The sequence below is a fragment of the Ammospiza caudacuta genome, chromosome Z, assembly GCF_027887145.1.
Source record: "Ammospiza caudacuta isolate bAmmCau1 chromosome Z, bAmmCau1.pri, whole genome shotgun sequence".
Lineage (NCBI taxonomy): Eukaryota > Metazoa > Chordata > Aves > Passeriformes > Passerellidae > Ammospiza > Ammospiza caudacuta.
The window spans coordinates 69452803-69472688 of record NC_080632.1 but is presented as its reverse complement, the minus strand read 5'-3'; the positions used below and the strand labels follow the sequence as shown (position 1 = coordinate 69472688).

The window sequence follows — 19886 nt, the reverse complement described above, 5'->3', positions numbered from 1 at the left end:
TTCTAAGAGGAGGTTACTGCCATGGAATAAATTAAGATTTCACTAATGCATAATAGCAATGGAGGATGTTCACTTCTAACTGCTGAGATAACTTCTGCTTCTCAGTACTCTGCAGAATGAAATCCACTCCGCAGAATGAAACCTAAGTTATGGTCTATCATTCCATACAAGATTTAGTCAAGTAGACTTATTTTCTCCACATGTAGACTGAGGCATCTGGTTGTGGAACTTTCTGCAGAGCTGGGCATTTATTTAAAGGAGATGCAAAATATCTGCATTGGACTAAGATTCCCCATAACCTCAATATTCTGGGAAGCCAGTTTATGTTTATTTGTATGTTAGCTGCTTTCATACATACAAAATAAAATAGTGGAGTAATTCAATGTACTTTATTTGTCCACTGTGTGTACTTTCCATCTATAAGTGTTATGCTTCTGTTACTGTAAATCTAAGGGACAGTGATTGTCCAAATGGACTTTTTCCCTTTCTTAGAAATGTCGGAATTTTTTTTAAAAGTCCAAATGAAATTACTGCAGAGAGGGTATTGTGGCACATACTAATATCAAGGCAGCATGGTTTAGAATGTACATAATAATAGGAAGCAAGAAAAATATATCAGCTTTTCTGGAAATGTGTTACACTGCATGGAATTGTGTGAGTGCACATGCATTTATTTGAAATAAGAAATTTTAACAACATGTTACAAAATGAAGGTGTCGAAATAGTAGTACTGTAAGTAATCCTTGCAAAGAATTAGTCTCTGCTTTTGTTTTTCTCTGCATGATACTATTTCTGTATTTATATTTAAAGATGAAGTCGAAATTCAATCCTTGGCTGATAGATCCCGTAGACTCCAGCCTACTTTTTTAAAGTGAGTCTTCATGTTGTGAGTTACAAGATCAAACTAAAATGTTACCTGTTAGCAGCTTCTATTGATCATTAATTGTATTCCAGATGAAAGAATAGAAAACAAAAGCCATTTGTTGAGTAGCATTTTGGAAACCAATGGGTGTCTTGCCTGTTAGCACTGCAATCTTAGACTCCTGTTTCTTTTAACAGTTTCCTGTGAGTTTTCTGGATTTTGGCTGTACCTTTCCTGCCATTCCTCTCCAGTACTATAAGCAGCCTTAATACAGACAATTCAGATCAGTTCTGTGAGACTTGTTCGCCTTTGAGAACTGAACTTGAGGTCAGGATGTGATGCAAACCTGTTTATTGGTTGATTGTCACTGGAAATAGATACATCTCTTAAACTGTGCTTCTGAAGCATATTATATATGTAGTCTTTCTTTGCTTAGTCAGGCTATAAAAGTCTTACCGCTTTAATGAAAGGTACAGAAAGTGATGAACAAATTACTGCCACGTGTATTAAAATTTTTAATGGATAGTGCAAAATTTTGGTTTGCTGCTATGAAAAAGCAGCAAAACTGATTTCTGGATGTCCAGAAAATGTTGAGAGTAAAAAAGAAAAAACAAACACAAACAAACCCAAAAAGTAGCACAAACTTTTGTAGAATGGTATTCCATTCTACATTTATACTGTAATTTTCTAAATTCTGTCAAGTACGCATAGGCTTTTTGCAAATACAAAAAAACCATAGGAACTTTTTTGTCAAGCTGAATGATAAGGGATGCTATAGGTTACCTTTTTTTCTTCTTTTGCCCAGTTTTATGCTATAAAATGTAAGCCTGGTGAGTGACAGCCTGAAAGGCTTGAGGTGGAGCAGCAATTAGAGAAAGGATGTTGAAAGCATAACAGAAGCAAATGTAGACCTATGCCAAACTGTCCACTTCATTTTACCCTAATGAAAGGCTGGAATGAGTCATTAAGGTTGCTTATTGTTGTTGTTATCTGTCCATCAAAACATTTTTATCTATTTCCTTCCCATCATAACAACTTTGAAATAAACTCAGCTTTCCCATCTAAGAAAATTCCAATGTTATTTGGAATATAGATAAAATCTCTCCTCCTTGATTTTTCTTTTTAATCTCACTAATGGCTGTATCTAGATGTCTAGAATTGTGTATTCTTTGGAAAGCGTTTAGACAACTGTTGCCTCTGTTTTACAAAGTGCTGCTTATATTGACTACTAAGTGCATATATTGGTTTTGACTGCCAGGACTCTTACTGTGTGCTTTTCCTTGTATATTTCGACAGCTATTGGTCATACTAAGGTGATTTTTTGTATGGCTGGCCAGTATAAGCTTTAGGTAAAACAAGAATTTAAGTTTCACTTCAACTTTTCTTGGGTATTTTCTTCATACATTGGGAATAACTCTCCAAGGAAATTACTTTGTGGGAATAGAAAGAGGAAAATAATTTTAATTTTTAAGTAATAAAAAAATTATAGGAAATCAAATGTGCCCCTTTTATGCCTTTTGGAGTAGAGAAATGGTAGTAATACTATGGGTTTGGTCAAATTAACATTAGTGGAGCATTAGTAACTGACTGTTACTGTGAGTTGGTATAGCTTATATGAAATATTGGTAGTTCCAGTATATGTTTCATATAAGATTTATTTACCAAAAGAATAAACAAAATCATAACTTAAGAAGCACATTCCAATTTTTATTTAGTTATTTTTAATATAAAATATGTCCACAGCATGCATTAGTGAATTCTGTTAAAGAAATCACAATTCTTTGAAATATTTCTGGCACCTGATGGTTTCTAGTTCTGCATTCTTTGAGGAAAAAAAAACTGCTATTCTCTCACATTTCTTAGCAGTGTCAGTTGTCATGTGGGGGCAAATGATTTCTGTGACAAAGCTAAATGGATTTAGGATGTAACTGATTTAGTCACGTTCTTGAATTTACATTCTTGGTCCCACTGCATTATTCTGTGAAGGTCTATTGCATGAAGACAGGTGCATTTACATTCTGAAAAACACTGTAAGAGTGCTTTTAGGAAGGTCATGAAGTGATAGAACAAGGGGTAAAGGGACAAAGAGTACATTTAGATTAGATACTAGGAACAAGTTCTTGACTGTGAGGGTAGTAGGCACTGGAACAGGCTGTCCAGAGAAGACGTGTTGCTCCATCCCTCTGAGTTACTGGGTGCAGTGAGAGTGTCTCTGTCTTTATATATAGAAGAACTATATTTATCTATTTGTCCGTCTATCTGAATTTTCCCTATAATATCATTCTCCCTCTTAATTTCCTGTGCCAGTTTAAATCAAAACAATCTCATTTTATACAAAAGAGGCTTGAGGTTGTGGGGGAAAACAGTGCAAGCGAGAAGGCATGATGCTGTTACTCAAGGACAGAGTGGTGTGCCTTTCAGAAGGTAGCCCTGACTTCCAATCTTGTCTCCCAGAACAGAAATTTTAAGTAAGTTGGAGGAGACAGCTGAAAACAGAGAGAAGGGACCAGGCCGTGGCCAGCTGCTTTCCCTCCCCTGCACAGCTGCTGCAGAAGGACGTGGCACTGGTGGTCCTTGGGGCAGGATCTGTGGGGTAGAACTGTGGGACTGGAGTCCCTTGTGCAGACGCTGTGGATGAGCCAAGGTGTCTCTCTTTGTTGGTGATGGTGTTATGAAAGGCAGTTCCTGTCATCGCAGCCACATGCTGCACTTTTCAAATGATTCTGTGAAAGCCAAAGGCTCAGTGAGTTCTGACACTGTCAGGTGTGTTGGGTTTGGGTTGCAGAGGCACAGCACAGTCTTCAGAGCAAGTAAGAAGGTCTGTGCTTTTATCTTTACCTCAAAGAACAGCAGTAGTAGGAACTGAGAGGAGGTACGCTTCGGGGTAGATGGCAGATCTGGAGGATTTGGAGGGCCCCTCATCAGGCTGCAATGCACTTTAGTATGCAAGGTCTAAATTCACCTTAGGGCCAAAGGAAATTCCTATGTGTTGTAGGTAACCTAAGGCTTATTTTGTCTAGTATCTAACTGCTAATTGTAGCAAGAATTCTGCTTGTTTTTCTGTTTGATCTGTTTCTTGAGCAAAATCTTCTATTTGCAAGTGCAAATTTAAGTGTGCCGTGTGACCACAAAACAAACTACCTGTGCTGGCCTTTGATATATTCTAAGTCTTTTTTGTGAAATTAGTTGACTAATTAGAGCATGAAGAGAGATGAAGACTAGGGAGGAAAGTTTTATTTCTAAATAAAACCTATGATCTCGTCAAGCAAAATGCAAATACTTTCAATTACATGTTTAAAAGACTTTTTAAAAATTATTACTAGTGCATTTAAGCAAAAAGCTGTCTTCTTCCTGAGTTTTGACTTCTTTCTTTATTTGCACAAATTATGTGCCTTCATACCTAAAAGAACAAGTTGAAATGTGCTCCTGAAATACGGCATATTAAAATTACCCTTTTCCAAGGTGCTTTAATCACCAGAGGAGATGAAGAGGATTTGCAATCTCTTCTCTTCCTGGAAAGTCTGTGGTGTTCCAGTGAATGAAAGCATGCTGTGCCTTGCAATTACTGCACTTTGAAAAACACTGAAGCAACTATTTTGTGTAGTTGATATTTGCTGAAGTCTGCCATCAATATTTGTATTTATAAAGATGTCCTAAATCAAGCACAGATTTGTGAAGAAGCTTGGGGAAATCTTCTTCATAAATCTATTTTTCATTAATAGAAAAAGGAGCTCCTCTTCAGGTTACCAGACTGGGAAATGGCTATAGTAGCAAATCAAAGCTTTCTTTAGTCTGTTCAGTTATTGAAACCTCTTGGGTCTAGTCTTTCTTCAGAGCTCAGAATTAATTCTGCGGTCGGCCTATTTTAAAGAAACCATTATGGAAATTAATACACTTCCACCTTCCTCCTCCCAGAAGCCCCCCACCCACACCAAAATAACCACAACAAAAACCCCTCCAAACAACAAGCACACAAAACCCCCTACACCCAAACGAAAACCAAACAAATAAATGGAAAAACCACAGAGAATCATAGAGAAATTCTTTAAAAATAAATATTATGCAAGCTACTAAAATGAGAAAATGCCCATTCCGTTCTTCAGGAGTAAGACTTCGTACAGAAAATAGATTTTAATGGTGGATTAGTTTTATGTTTTTGCACATACATTGTTCCCATTGTCCCTAAAACTTGAAATATGATAGGTGAAAGATTAACAGTTCTGATTCTGGTGCTTTTTAAACAAAATAGTTTTTAAAACAGTTAAACAGCACACATAGATTTCAAAAATCACTTTAGCACTTAGAGATTCCTGGGAATGTTTACATCAAATTCAAGAAGTACCTGCCTGATATAAAAACCAGTCCTGTGTGGCACATTTTTGCACTCTGTATAACACAGGTGACTGTAGCAAGACATATAATAATTAGTATTAACCTGTTTGTTGATATTAGCATGTCATTGTCAATATCTTCCTCACAAGAAATTTAACATCCTGCATCTCCACAGGCAGAAGAGCTGAATGTCAGGCAGGTGTCCTTAGAATTTACAAACCCATGCTGTGTCTGAAGTGGGCACCTCTTGCACTTCCTTCCAAAGAGTTAAATTACTGCATCCAAAGGAATACACTCACCTATCTCCTTCCTTACCTCTGTGCAATACAGTGCTATCTATAATGGCCTTCCGTGGTCAAAATTGCACTCAAAATTACAGAGAATGTTGCACTTTAATACAAAGATGAAGATCTGGTATCAGATTGATTTAGAGGAACTATCTTTATGAATTTTGTATTACTTCCAACAATTTTTTGTCCCTTTTTTGTTTAGTGTCTGTGGCCCTGCTTTAATTCCTCTTTATTGTGGGTATGAAAGGTGAGTGATGAAGGTTAACTGAAATATTTTTGTGGTGGTCATGTCCTTAAGGTATTGAAGAAGACAGCTTTAGAATAAGGGTCAAAGTTTAACCCTCTTTATAAAGTCAAGAGACATGAAGGTGCACCTTAGGTGAAGGAGATATTTCTGCTGTCGGAGGTGTTTGTTGAAACAGCTGTGTTTCCAGAACTGGTTAAAGTTTACAAACAGTATCTGTGGTGAGCATGATGTGTTCTACCAGAGGATGTATGCAATTCTATAAACCTACTCAAACTCCTCTACTTTTAGTTGCTTTAGTAGTAGTTCTGGCTATTTTACTTTAGCATAGACTTCTCTTTTTTCAGTGTGGCATTTTTTGTAGGTGAAGTATCACCTGTTTTGTCACTCTCTGGTTCTTCTTACTTCTCTCTTAATTTAGGATTCTATTTTAGGCAAATATCTGTCATGACACTTTTAGCTGGCATCTGAAATGTACTCTCAGCCATTATATTTGTTAATAGTATTTTTAAATAGTGGATAAGAGACCTGCACAAACACAGAAACTGTATGTTGTGCCTGTGAAGGTAGTAAACGATGCATTTTTAGTGGTTAAAACAAGAGTTGAGAACCAGTCTCACTTCTCAGGAATCTGCTTACACCAAATTTGTGTCTTCAGCAAGTACATTGCATTGGCACTGCAAATGTAAACCAAGATAGCTCTATTCTTTACAGAGCTTTTTGTTAAAGTCTACTTGCACTTAGTAAGATGACAGCCACTAAGAAAACTTCCCACTCTGACCATTCACAAGTCAATCTCTGCCAGTCACACTCCCAGTGTGGAGATTTCAGCTGCTGCGACTGAGGCCCCTTCACAACAAGCTGCTCCGGTGAGCCGACTGGAGCTTGGCCCCCACACACACTCCACTCACATGCAGTCACAGCAGGTTTCCTCGTTGGTTTGACCACGGGTTTCCCATAGGAGATGTTCATATCTCTAGTTCTGTAAAGCCATCTGTTATTGACAGTAACACAGAATAGGCTCGAGTAGTTGCCTCTTGGAGGAGTGTGAACAAAGGAATCTCTGGGCTTTTTCACATTCACAGTCCAGGTGCCTGTGAGTGTTCTTCGTGTCCATTCACCTGGCCGCCAGTGTTTGGGCCCTTTGTTATGCAGAAGGTTGGCAGTTCATGGCTTCCTGTCTCTCTGGACTCCCATCTGGAGCTCATCCTGCATCTATGTCTGCAGCTTACAGCCTGAGCTACCTACACTAGATGTGTTCCTTTACACTAGGTCCCTTAGTACCTAAGTATGTAGGGGTACTAACTAACTGTGAGTGGATAGTCTCTCATGTGCATACTTATTTCAGAATCCTTGATTGTTTTTCAGGTAAAATGTACGGCCTTGTACAAAATTCTCTTCTGTGATATCTATAATGGGTCCTTAGTTAATAAGGACTTAAGGTTAGGAAGAAGAAATTGTCAGAAGTGTACATTTACACAGGTTTGCGTCCTCTGATTTTCTGCACTGACTTGAATCCCATCTTCATGCATCAGGTACTGGGAGTTGCAGTAGGGTTTCAAAGTATTTATTGATACATTTCAAAATTGTGAGTTTTAAAAGTGAGAATCAATGGTGTTCAAGATTGTGTTTATAGAACTAGAATTTCTAGTAAGATAAAATCTCATTTGGGGCCATATAATAAAATCAATAAATTCTATATAGTGTTTGTATTAGGCTTTATTCTTTACCAGGAGTACCTTTTCCATTTCAACAGCTCTTTACTGTGTTATCTCTGGGTATTTTACTCAGCTGAGCTAAGAGATATATGTTGTAGGTGACAGGAAGAGAGGTAGAGATATCAAATAAAATATGTGCTTCTCATTATGGAAAGAGCAAGTACTTAATCTGAGTTTGTGTTGTTGCATGTTAGCTGTGGTTTCCACTTGTGCTACTAAAGGGCAGACTGATGTTTTCAGGTCTTCAGGGCAAAATCCTGTGACTTGTGCTGCCAGAGGAAAACCTAGGGGTCTGACTGTCAAAACCACCTAAAAAAAGTTAGCTCTTCAATTACAGGAAGAAAGCTGTAATTTCCATAGAATGGCTGAAGTAAATTTAAAGAGCTGCAGTAGCATGTCTGGCATGCTGTTATCAAAATTCTTCTGTCAAGAATTTTTATGACATGAGACATATTAGAGTAGGGAGAAGAAATACACAGAGAAGATCTACCCAAAGGAAATGACAAGAAAAATAGTGTGTTGTAAGTATTCCAAGCCAGAGGGCAGGAACAAAAATCCCCAGGGAAATGGCATTCTGCCAGAAATGTTGCCAGATCTTTCACATGATGAGGTTGCCTTATCCCGTTTGTGTAAAGATGTGAAAGGAGGTATTAACCAAGTTTGCGGGATGACTGAGAGTCCCAAGAATGTCTTCATGGGAATGTAAAAAAAATGCAAGTATTGTCCTGAATTGACTCCTCCCATTTACATGTCACTGTAGAGCTCTAGAGATCATTAGAAATTACATTTTTAAGCCTGAGGGGCTTTTGTATGTGTGTTAGCATGAGTTGTTAATCTGTGCTGAGTTCTGAACACCTGATTTGGGAGCCAGGATGTTCATGGCTGGCTAGGGGTTTTTGCATTGGCTGTAGGCACACTGAGCAGATTGCCTGGTTTATACAGCAGGGTAGCAGTGCAACCAAAATTACTGAAAGACCTATTTGGTTGTTTCACAGATATGAATGGAACTGATTTTGTAATGAAGCTCTAGAATGGGTTTAAATGCATGTAATCCAGGAGGGGCTGGAGGGATATTTCCAGGAGTAGAGAATAAATACTCTATCATCTTCTACAGTGCATGAGCAATGAAACTAAATTCCTAATTGAGGGTAATTAAATGTAATCTTAAAAAGATAATAAATAAGTAGCACTTCATTAATTTCAGCACTGCCCTGTTTAGACTAAAGTTTTAAATGTATCAAAATGTATTTTGTATTTGCATAATTCAGCAGGTGCTCTTTTAATGGAACAGGTGCAATTTTCATGATGGAAAAGATGCTTTCATTTTGAGTAACCTGGGACGTGGTGACTCTTTTTAGAGTGCATCTGCTTGCAATGTGAATTTTGGTGTAGGATACATATTTTTGAGTTTGAGCAAAAATTAATTTTGTCTTCAGGAGGAATGTGCTATTGTGTTACTCCCTTGTCTCCTTTGTAAACTGCTTACACATTAAGTTACATGAAGCTGTGAAAAGATTATGTCTGATGGAAATGATAGAATCTACATTTCCATCTAAATGAAAGCAGAAATTTGCTGTGGAGACAGCTTTTCCTGTAGATTCTATTTATCTGCTCGCTTTCTGCAAACAGTGGAGGCATACAATTGCTGTTAGCTTCACTTTCTTATAGCGCAGCAAATGTCAGATATGAATCCAGGATGACTCTTCACAGTTTAGTACATCTATACTGGTCACAGGAAAAAATGTATAGAATTAAAAATAGGACAGGGCGATTTCAGTTTATTATGTTTTGATATTGTTCCTCTGGTACTGAGTTGCCATAAATGCTATTTTTGCTAGATTAAAAAACAAAAAAATTACACATAAGTTGACCTTTCAAGTTGACAAAAGTTACTAAATTATGAAATACTACATACCAGTTCTCCTCAAAAGTTTAAAGCAGTGTCTTGAAATTAATGGTAGATTCTTAAACACAATACAGTCTAAACCACATAGGAAATAGACCAGTATCAAAACCAGTAACATTTAGTGAACAATCAAGGTTAACTTTTTGTATTAAAACTTTTTATAAGAGAATTAAGTACTCTGTCATTAGGCTGAGAAGAACCAGAGGCATTGATCAAGGTATAGGGAAATTTTAGTAAGTTAACTCACCTCAGTTATTTCAAAGATGTGTCATAGTTTTGGTGCCATTATTTCTGGTTAACTGTTGTCACTAATGATTTTTCTTGCCAGTCTATCTCTTGGCAATGAAATGAAGGAAGGAAGGAGGACTGGTCTGGTGGCATTTTCTACCTGTAGCCTGAAAAATTGCTCTGTTGCACAGAGAACAGCCCTGGTGCTGATAAATTTGCCTGTGATGAGTAGTTCACCAGCAGTGATATTCTGTGAAATTAAAAAAAAAAAAAAAGATATCCCATTAAACAGAGTTCTTGAGTTAAAAGAAATACTGCACATATATTTTAATATTTAATGTAGTATGCTTGTATCCTCCTAATCAAACATTGCGGTGTTAAAATTGCTTTTTCATCAATTGCTTTTTTATTTTATTTTCCCCTAATCATACCAATGCTAACAAGACCTATCTCATTAATTCCATATTATTTTATAGTGTTAAATCAGGAAGCAGCATTACAAAACTCTTGTAGCTGGTATTTTTCATTTGAATGGTGCAGCAAACTCTGGGAAACTGGATGCTACTCATGAGGATAGTTTTCTGAAGAAAAATAACACCTCAGATGTGTAAGTGGAATAACTGAAATAAATTGTTCCAGTATTTCAGGTGAACATGCAATGCTTTACTCAAATGGACAGACTGAGGTATATTTAACCACAGTTTGTTATTTCTTGGTATAGGTAATGAACTTTTTCAGGTGATTGTTTCAAAAGTGAGGTAATCTACCTGAAATGTGCACATGGATTCTGCAGAAAGGGTTTTTATTTTGTGAACTTTGGCAGAAAATGCACATTTTATGCACACTTACTCAGTGTCACACGTTCATTATGTGCTGTGAATAATGAAGTGCTGTGAGACGTAGTTTACCTTCCAAATAACCGATCCCTTATCCATAGTAGGAGGGTTTGAACTAACCAAATTTACAAAACTTTTTTTAGTGTAACATACATCATCATTTGTCTTTAGAAACTAAGGAGACAGGCACATTATGAAAATTAAAGAAAAGGAAATCAAAAGACTCACTGTTGGGGCCAGTGTCAACATTGTGTGTATGCTGTAGTGTGGAGTTCTTGGTATAATACATCTTTATCCAAGCATCCATCAGCATCACTCTTTATGGTGTTTCTCAGTCCATACTCAATTGCTTTGCCCTTTTTCTATCATGGAAGAGAAGTAATGAGTGGCTTTAGGACGGGTTCTCAGCATGAGGGCCCAGGAGAATTATGCCTGGAAGTGACTGGACGATGTGGAGTTAAGGAAGCATCAGTCAAAAGGGAGATATCTTTATTCTCCAAACAAACATCTTTGCTTTTTCTCTATGGAAAATAGTGAGGCTCTTTGAAAATGCCTTTAAACGAGAACAGCAATGTATGTGATACTTAAAAATGCATTAATTGTTTTCCGGAGTTGCAGTCAGGGAGACAGCAAATGTGCTAGTCCTTTTGTGAACCCTCTCACAGCAATAACTCGAGTGCTCTGCCTTTCATCTGCAAAGTAAGGGGGAATTACTATGCTGTTTCCACTGGTCAAAAATGATGCCTAGAGGGATTAAATGAGAGGGGTATGGGCAGTATCTGGTATGTGAAGACACAAAAATACACAGATTCTTCCAAAACCATTGTTCATTGTTTCTTCCTGAGGAGAGTGATTCTGATACATATTCTTTTTTCTTTATCAGTGATTTAAAAAAAATTATTGTTACTATCTTATCTTTTTTTAGCTTTGAAGTGAATGCCAGAAGGATATTTAACTCTACCATTTTGAAATTATAAACATAGATAAAATTACAATAAAGGTGTACGGTTGACCAAGGCTAGTGTGCCAGTTTGTGTGATTTCTGAATCCATAAAGCTGAAATGACTGCAAAATGTAGATACACAGAGATTTTAAGGAAAGACTTTTCACTTTCCATATTCCAGTTTCAAGCTAAATTGAAGCGAGATTTAGGTTACTTTCATTCTGAATATCTGCAGTTTGGAGCAGTAGTCAAATGATATTTGTGCAGAGCCATTGCTACCATCTGGAGGTGAGCAGTATTGCTGAGCAGTTGCCAGCTCAGAAGGCTAACTCAGATTTGCAGATATCTTCGTGAGACACAAAGCACTAGGGAAGTTCATTTTAGAAGCAGTTTAGTGTTGTTTTACTGATTGTGATACTATTGCTATATTTACTTTAAAACAAATTCATTATAATTCAAATTCTGATACAATTCCTAATGTAAAAGATAACTTTGTCATATAATTTAAATAAAAAAACTAATTCTGGATAACCCATGTTATGTAGAATGTGTTTATATGTATTTATATAAATAATTTGGATTATTAATATGTAAAATTGAGGTAGGAATATATTAGAATTGTTTTCTGTAGTGAAAACATGGATGATTTAAGTTTAAATACAATGATTGGAGATTATTCAAGCGAGTGTGGTATATGGCATTTATGTTGACTTCAGGTATTTTTCTTATATTGAAATGGAGACAGCTACTTGTTCACAGATCATCTTTGAAGTGACACCTCTCTCTGATTCCTAATTGAATTATCTTTCATCTCTCGTGTTTGACATCACTTGCTGTGTAATTCTGCACTCTTCAGGCAAGTGAGAGAATTTTTTTGTGTGACAGTGCAAATTTTTCTAGAGGTAACAGAAATGCTAGCTGCCAGAAAGTGGAATAGTACTGCATCTGTCTGAGACTTAGTCTTTGGAAAAAATAGGAAAAAGGAAATGCGGGAATGATTTTAATGCTTAGCAATTCAATAATTTTGGAAATTGGGAGTCTGATTTTGGCAGGAAAGAAATACGTAATTTTTGTATTTTCAGGTTTTTTATTTTCATCTCCTTAGACCCTGCTTCTGTTTCCCCTTTTACTTTGTGCATGCATCATGTATTTGTGAGTGCAAGTGCATGTGTAAAAACGTACTCAGACAAGCCGTGTAAGTTCTAGTAATCTTAAAACCAAAATGGCACAGAACTGCTCAGTCTTTCCTTGTCTTGGAAACGGAGTAATTCTGCAATTATTCTTCTGAAAGTCAGATCTGATTTGTTTCATGATGACTTAAATTTATTATGCTTTTTTTCATTTTTGAAAAAAGATCATATTTGGGATTTTTGAGAGCATGGGCAACTTGCTTTCTACAAGCACATGTAGAAAGAGGCTTCATGTTTGTTGAGTCATACATAGTATGGCTTGATGTGCCTTTGAAAGTAATGGGTTGCTTCACAGAGAACGACTGAAATGTCCAGGGAATGGTAACAACTTTTATGAGCACTGCAGCATAAATGCAAAGCATATATATAAGCTTATTTTGAAAAAAATAATATTTATGTGCATCTTGTATCTTGGACATACTCTTCTCTTAAGGGTTGGAGGGGATGGTAGTTCTGAATGCCAACTGCAGCACTGCCATATGAGGGCAACTAGAAGCGTGTCGTGGTTTGAGAAGTTTTCCGGGATATGATGTGGTCACCAATAGGTGTTCAGATTTTAATACTGGCACCTGGTGTGGCCATTGGGGACATTGGATACACCTCTGAGAACACAGGGGTTAAAAAGCAGAGCACTCCTGGGGGAAGCTCTCTTGGGTTCTGGTGAGGAAAGAGTTCGGATCTCTCCCCCGTTCAGCTGCTACCGGCTGGGCAGGGGAGGGGAAGCCATGCGGCTGGGTGAGGTAGGCCGGGCCTTGGACAGCGATGGGAGGTGAAGAGGCCCCCCGAGGATGGAAGGGTGGGAGGGAGAAGCACCAGGAGGCATCGGGCAGCCCCCCAGGAGAGAGTACAGCCTGTGCTTGGGACTGTGCTATCTTGAAACTCGATAATTTGTGCCGGCAGCGCAGTCGAGAAGAAGAAGCGGGGGGGGGGGGGGGGGGGGTTGTGTGTGTGCAGCGAGTAGGTGTCCGGCCGCTTGTGGGAGCTTTGGACGAGCAGAGCCCGAGCTTTTAACCCTTTTTCAGACAATGAAGGCTTTGCAGAACATTACCCTTTCCTAGAAGAGAGATAGAGATTAAAGGGAAGAAGGAAATTTGCAAGTGTGAAGGTCTGGGAAAGTGAAAGATGTCGGGAGAGTAGAGGAGAGTCTTAGGTGGGAAGAGATGATGGAGTGGCCTTAGCTGGACTCTTCTTGTTATAACCATGGACAGAACCATGTTTCCTGTGACACAGAGACTGCATCCAGGGGGAATCAATGGCTCAGAGCCAAGAGGGTTGGTACCCCTTGGCCCCAGGGGGTGAAATCTGGGGGAGACAGATGTCCCAAAGGTAAGAGACTGTGCTCTTTTTGGAATGGGACAAAGCATCCTTGAAAGGAAAACCCTAGAAGCAGCTCTGGTCCATGTGCAGTGGTGAGAGCACTGGGCGTGGAAGGAAGAGGTCACAATGACAGATGATCTCCGGGTGGTGCCATGAGTGACATGGAAACACATGAGGTTTCAACTGTGTTTGCTGGGGAAGCCTCTGGCACAAGAAGGACTCCTCTCCTCTTGATGAACTGAGAATTGATTGTCTGAAGGGTGGTGATGGACCAAGAGTTGGTGATTTGGGGGATAGATGTATTGGAAATTTGATGGGGGGAGTAGGAAATGTTTTTGGGAAGTTTTCATTTTCCCTGTGTGTTTCTTGTTATTTAAAGTTGCAGTTTAGTTAATAAAGTTTTCTTTTCTTTATTTCTAAGTGGGGGCCTGCTTTGCTTATTCCTGTTCACATCTCACAGCAGACACCAGGGAGCATATATTTTCACTGGGGCACTGGCATTGTGCCAGACTCAAACCATGACAAAGTGGAAGGCAAAACAATGCATCGAGGAAAGGTAGCTAAGGTCAGCATATACTTTATTTACTGTGACATTTCAAATCAATAAAAAATCACAAGATGGATGAGGTTTGCAGGGACTTCTGGAGACAGATCAGTCAAACCTCTTGCTCTGAGGAAGATTGCTTGGGACAATGTCAGAGCAGTTTTCAGGTGTCTTCAGAGACACTCCCTGGGCAACTTATTCCAGTGTTTGGCCTGGGTAAAGTGGCTCATTCTTGGTACCAAAATTGGCCAGATAGAAACACAGGTTCTTCTAACACCATTTTGAGTATTAGAAATCAGGCATACATCCTCTCAGTGACCAGCGTTTTGCTGGTCACTCAGAGGATCCTTCCTGCAATCAAGTGCCTTGAGTGTCAGGTAAACAGAGCTTTTAGCATGAACAATGATTACATATTCATCACCTATCCCTGATTACCTAATGTATACGTATTACTGTATTTTACAAACCACACCCCTTGTCAAAGTCCTTATGTGGCCTTTCTCAGGTCTTTTTTGGTGGTCTTTAATGTCCAGTGTCCTTTTTAAGTGGCTTTTCCTCATACCCAGCTTTTGAGTTAGCACAGTGTTGTTGGTTTGTATAACTTCTGCTTTGTCAGCCTTGCAGAGCTGAGCTGGCATCCTGCTTGTGTTTTGCACAACTCCTGTTTGCCTAAGTTACATCCTTTCTCTATTTCTCCAGCGTTGTGCTATTCTGTTTGACTGTCCTTATGAGAGTAAAATGCTGTTCTGTTCCACTGCTCTTATCAAGTCTCCCCTTCTCTGGAGACTAAATTCCTTAAGGGAGCTGGTCTAATATCTGTATTTCATTTTATGTGTACAACATTACAACAGCTGAATCACAATGCAGACTAAAACACACAGAGCAATTGTTATTGCTTGTTATTATTATGGTGACAATTACAAACATGTATTAAAAGTCCAGGTGGGTAACCATGAAGTAGGTTTGATCCAGATTTCTTCAGATCCCCAGGAAGTGTCCGCAGGAAGTGTCATCTTGAGCTGTGCTTTGTCAAATTTGTGTTTGTTTCCAGATTTCCTGGACATCTGTAGACACTCTACCATTTTGATCAATATATACAGGGCAACTGATGTTAATGACAGTGCATACTTCTTGTGATGCCAAGAGAAAATCTAGTGCCATTTTTTTTTTTGTAAAGTGACATGTGACAAGCTCTTAACTTCTTTCTGCAATGCAGTAATGACATCTATAGTATGATTTTCTCTATATATTTTATATAAATTTTTTAATCTTTTATATGTATATCTTTTTATATAAAGAAAATTTTCTTAATCCATTATTGTTTTCTCCAATTCACTTACTCCTAGCCAGGCTAAAAACCACCATACAAAGCTATAGAATGTTGTCACAGCAGTAGCTTGAGTGCTCTGCTCTTGGTCGCTCAGTTACAGCATTTAAGGTGCATTTTATGCACTCCAAGTAGCTTCTTATCCATAGTCCTGTGGGCACCTGGTCTTTATCAATTATTGTTATGTTAAGGACTAAGGCTTTGAAAGTACAAATGCCTTTCCAGCCTAGGGGCAACACTTTATGAGTTTTATTCCCACATATCCAATAACATCCTGTTCCATTTGATATTGGCCAAGGATGGTTTACTTTGGTTCATATGAAGTGTTTGAGTGCACTGTGTGTGATTTCCAACAGAAGTTCTGATTTCAGTGTCCTGTTCCTTTAGGGGGGTTACATCTTTGCACATATGTACAATCCTAAGAGATGTTGGCGAGTGCTTGCACACTGACTGGTTTGTCTACTTCTTGGTAACAGAAGTAACCATATTAATTTCTTCTGGAACTCAGTTGCTGTAAATGGTTAAATGGTTTCATTAAAAAAACTGTTACACAACCCCATAAAAACAGGTTGGGGCAATCTATTTCTAGGATGAAAAGAAGTGTAAAAATAAGACAATTACTTCCTTCAGTCCTTGGAAAACTTAGAGTCTAAATCCCTCTGCTGGCAATTCATTGTTTGTAGGTGACCCATTGTGTTTGTAAGAAACAACTGATAAACCCAGAAGGATTTGGCATGATTGCAGTAGTTGCTTTTCAGAGAAGAGAACATAAGAGAGTTTTTAATTTGTGATAAAACAAGGGAGGATAATGACATGGGAGAAAGGTGGAGAGAGCAATGTAGCAGAACTGGCAAGGAAGCTGTGGTTTCTTTCTTGAAAAATGTTTATCATTTTAGTGGAGAAATGGAGAACTTGGTTTTATTTTCTTTTTTGCTGTACTTTTGCTGTACTGTCTTAGGCTCTGCAAGTGGTGCTGCAAAAGTAAAATTTTATATTGTATTTAAATCAATAATTGGAGCAAGAGCAAACTCTTGCTCCAAAATCAGGATATGGAGGCAGATGGAAAGAGGAGCAATTTGTTGGAAACTCTTCTGTTTGTTTTTTTTTTACTGCCAGACATTCTTTGTCCCTCTTTCATGCTGTGGAACCAATGCACATGCCAGTGTGCATTTTGGATAGCATTTTATGTGTGGCAGCAAAAGTTAATGTGCTAGGGCTTGAAGTTATGACTCTGAAATAACAAGAATAAACCAGGTATTGAAATGCCTTTATTTTGTGTCTTCATGCTTTGGCTTTAGTATTACTTTAAAAAGAAGAAAGGGTTTAATAGGAAGAAAGAGATAAAACTGGTTTCTTGTTGAAATGGTATAGCACTGGATACATGTTCTGAGATATTTCCATCATGCAATATTTTTTTTCTTGCAGAGGACCCATAATCACATAATAAAATATTAATAGCACTACTCTTAAAAGATTTAGCTCCTAGCATGAGCGTATGTAAATACAGTGTTCAAAGTATGTAAGAGATTAAGCTTTTGTATCTACTGTGAATGTATAATTGATTTACTTTTTCGAGTCTTAAAATTATAAGTGGTGTTCCAAGTGTGTGCTGTAATTGGATCCTACATAGAGAGATATGTTAAAAACGTTTTTGCAAAAGCTTGTGTATACTAAGAAATATAATTACTCTACTTTGTATTTTGGACAGGAATGTGTTTATTGTTCATGAACTCCAGAGGGCTGGGGAGTTTCTTGCATTCTGACTTCCTTTACTGTATTTTCTTAGGACACATTTTATGCAAATAACTAATCTAAGAATATTTGCCCTGGCATACAGAACTACAGATGCATTTAATGTCTTTATGGTGATTTTCTTGCCTCAGCTTCCCTCAAAACTCTCAGGAAAAAAATCCACATAGCTTGCAAAGTACAGCAGTAGAGCACAAAATCTTAATTTATGTATGTTTATTCAATGCATATGTTATAGCTATTGAATCAACAGAGGATTGGAGTATACTAGTAATGACTAGTCCAAACAATACTATAAGGTCCAGCTTTGTATTTTTCTTACTTATTTTGCTTTAGTGGGCCAGGACTAGATATGAATGTAATTGCAACTGTAATTCTTAAAATCATCAAGTAATTTGGATTGGAAGGAACCTTAAAGACTATCAATTTCCAACCCCCTTGTATGAAAGAATTATTTTTCAGCCAGTTTGGTTTTTTTGTCGTTTTGGGGGTTTTTGGTATTTTTTTGTTTGTTTGTGTATTTTGTTTTGTTTTGTTTTGTTCTTAAAGGAATCTTGGTAATTATTATACTGAAATTGTCATATTGAGCTCCTATCCAACATCAAGGGCCAGATTCCTTGATGTTGGGCAGTAGGTCTGAGGTGGGGGAGTGGGATGTGGCCTTTTCTTAGTTCAGTAGGTATAATGTTATATATACCTTACATGAAACTTTTAGTAACATTAGCTATTGCAATTTTTTTTTCCTCTCCAGAGAACAAATTCATTTGGAACTAGTAATGCAGATTTCCCCCCTGGGGACCCTGGAATGTACCAGTTGGATGTTACACTAAGAAGAGGACAGAATCTAGCTGCTCGGGACCGTGGAGGTAAGTGAGCTGGTGAACACTGCCTTAATAATTGGGAAGTTGCATATTCATTGGGTAAATTTATATGTGGGTACTGAAATTAAAATATGCTGGGCAGCATAACTAGTGATTGGACAGCGGCTGGATGTGACACCATGCAGTCACATGCTCTGAGCCCAGCCATCCAGACAGTTCCTAACCCATTTTAACCTCCCAGTGAGGAGGGCATCTGCCTAAACCATGGATTGCCAGGTTCTCCAGGAAAATGCTGTGGGAGACAGTAAGAAAGGCTTTGCTGAAATCCAGGTACACAACCTTTCCATCATCCACCAGTACACAACCTTTCCATCATTTACAGCCTTTCCATCATCCACCAGGCATGTCACTTGGTCATAAAACGAGATCATGTTGGTTAAACAGAACCTGCCTTTCTTAAACCACTATTGTCTGGATTTGATCCCTTGATTGTCCTGTATGTGCTGTATGATCACACTCAAGAGAATCTGCTCCATAACCTGCCAAGGTACTGAGGTCAGGCTGACATGCCTGTAGTTCCCTGTATCCACTTTCCAGCCCTTTCTGTGAATGGGCAACATGTTTGCTAATCCCGAGTCATCTGGGACCTGATGATAAATAAATGATAGAGGGCAGCTTGGTGAGCTCTTCCACCAGCTCCCTCAGTACTCCTGGGTAAATGCCATCTGGTCCCCTAGACTTGTGACTGCCCAAATGGCTTCACAAGTCACTAATTCCTCTTGCATTACAAGATGTTTATTCTCACCCCTGTCTACCAGCTCAAGGGCTAGTTTCCCTGAGAATAATTGGTCTTACTGGTCTTACTGTTACAGACTAAGGCAAAGACGGCATTAAGTACCTCAGCCTTTTTCTCATCCTTGGAAACAGTGTTTCCCCTTGCATTCAAAAAAGGATTGCGGTTTTACTTGGCCCTCCTTTTGTTGTTAATAATTTATAAAAACACTTTTAATTTTTTTTCACAGCAGTGGACAGATTGATTTTGGGCTTTTTTCTCTCTAATTTTCTCTTTACATGACATAATGACTCTTTCTTAGTTGCCTGCCCTTTCTTACAAAGGTCATAAGCCCCTTTTTTTTCCCTTGAGTTCCAGCAAAAGTTTTCTGTTGACAAGGCTTCCCTGACAGCTCATCTCTCAGCGCATAGGGACATTTGACTTCTGTATCTATAATATTTTCTTCTTAAACTGTGTCTGGCCTTCCTGGACCTCTTTATTTCCCAGCAGACTCTCTGAACCAATTTCAGAACAGGCTGAAGTCCACTCTCCAGAAGTCCAAGGCAGAGGTTTTGTTCCTTACTTCACCAAGAATTAGAAACTCTGTCACTATGCCCAAGATGGGCATTCTGACCACCACATCTCTCACCAATTCCTTCCCTACTCACAAAGAGCAGATCTAGTGGAATCTCAGTGCTGGTAGGCTCCCTTGCCAGCTGTGACAGGAAATTCCACACACTCCAAGAATCTCCTAGGCTGCCTCCTCTCTGCTGTGTTGAGTTTCCAGCAGACATCCAGCCAGTTAAA

The 19886-nt window shown here is 38.3% G+C and overlaps 1 protein-coding gene across 1 annotated transcript in view; it reads left to right on the top strand.

Moving 5' to 3' along the window:
• Window positions 1–19886, top strand: part of MCTP1 (multiple C2 and transmembrane domain containing 1) — a 215830-nt gene that overhangs the window by 41272 nt on the left and 154672 nt on the right. The window contains exon 2 of the mRNA XM_058823353.1: window positions 18238–18352. Within this exon, the coding sequence (XP_058679336.1) occupies window positions 18238–18352 (115 nt within the window). The remainder of the gene's footprint in view (window positions 1–18237; window positions 18353–19886) is intronic.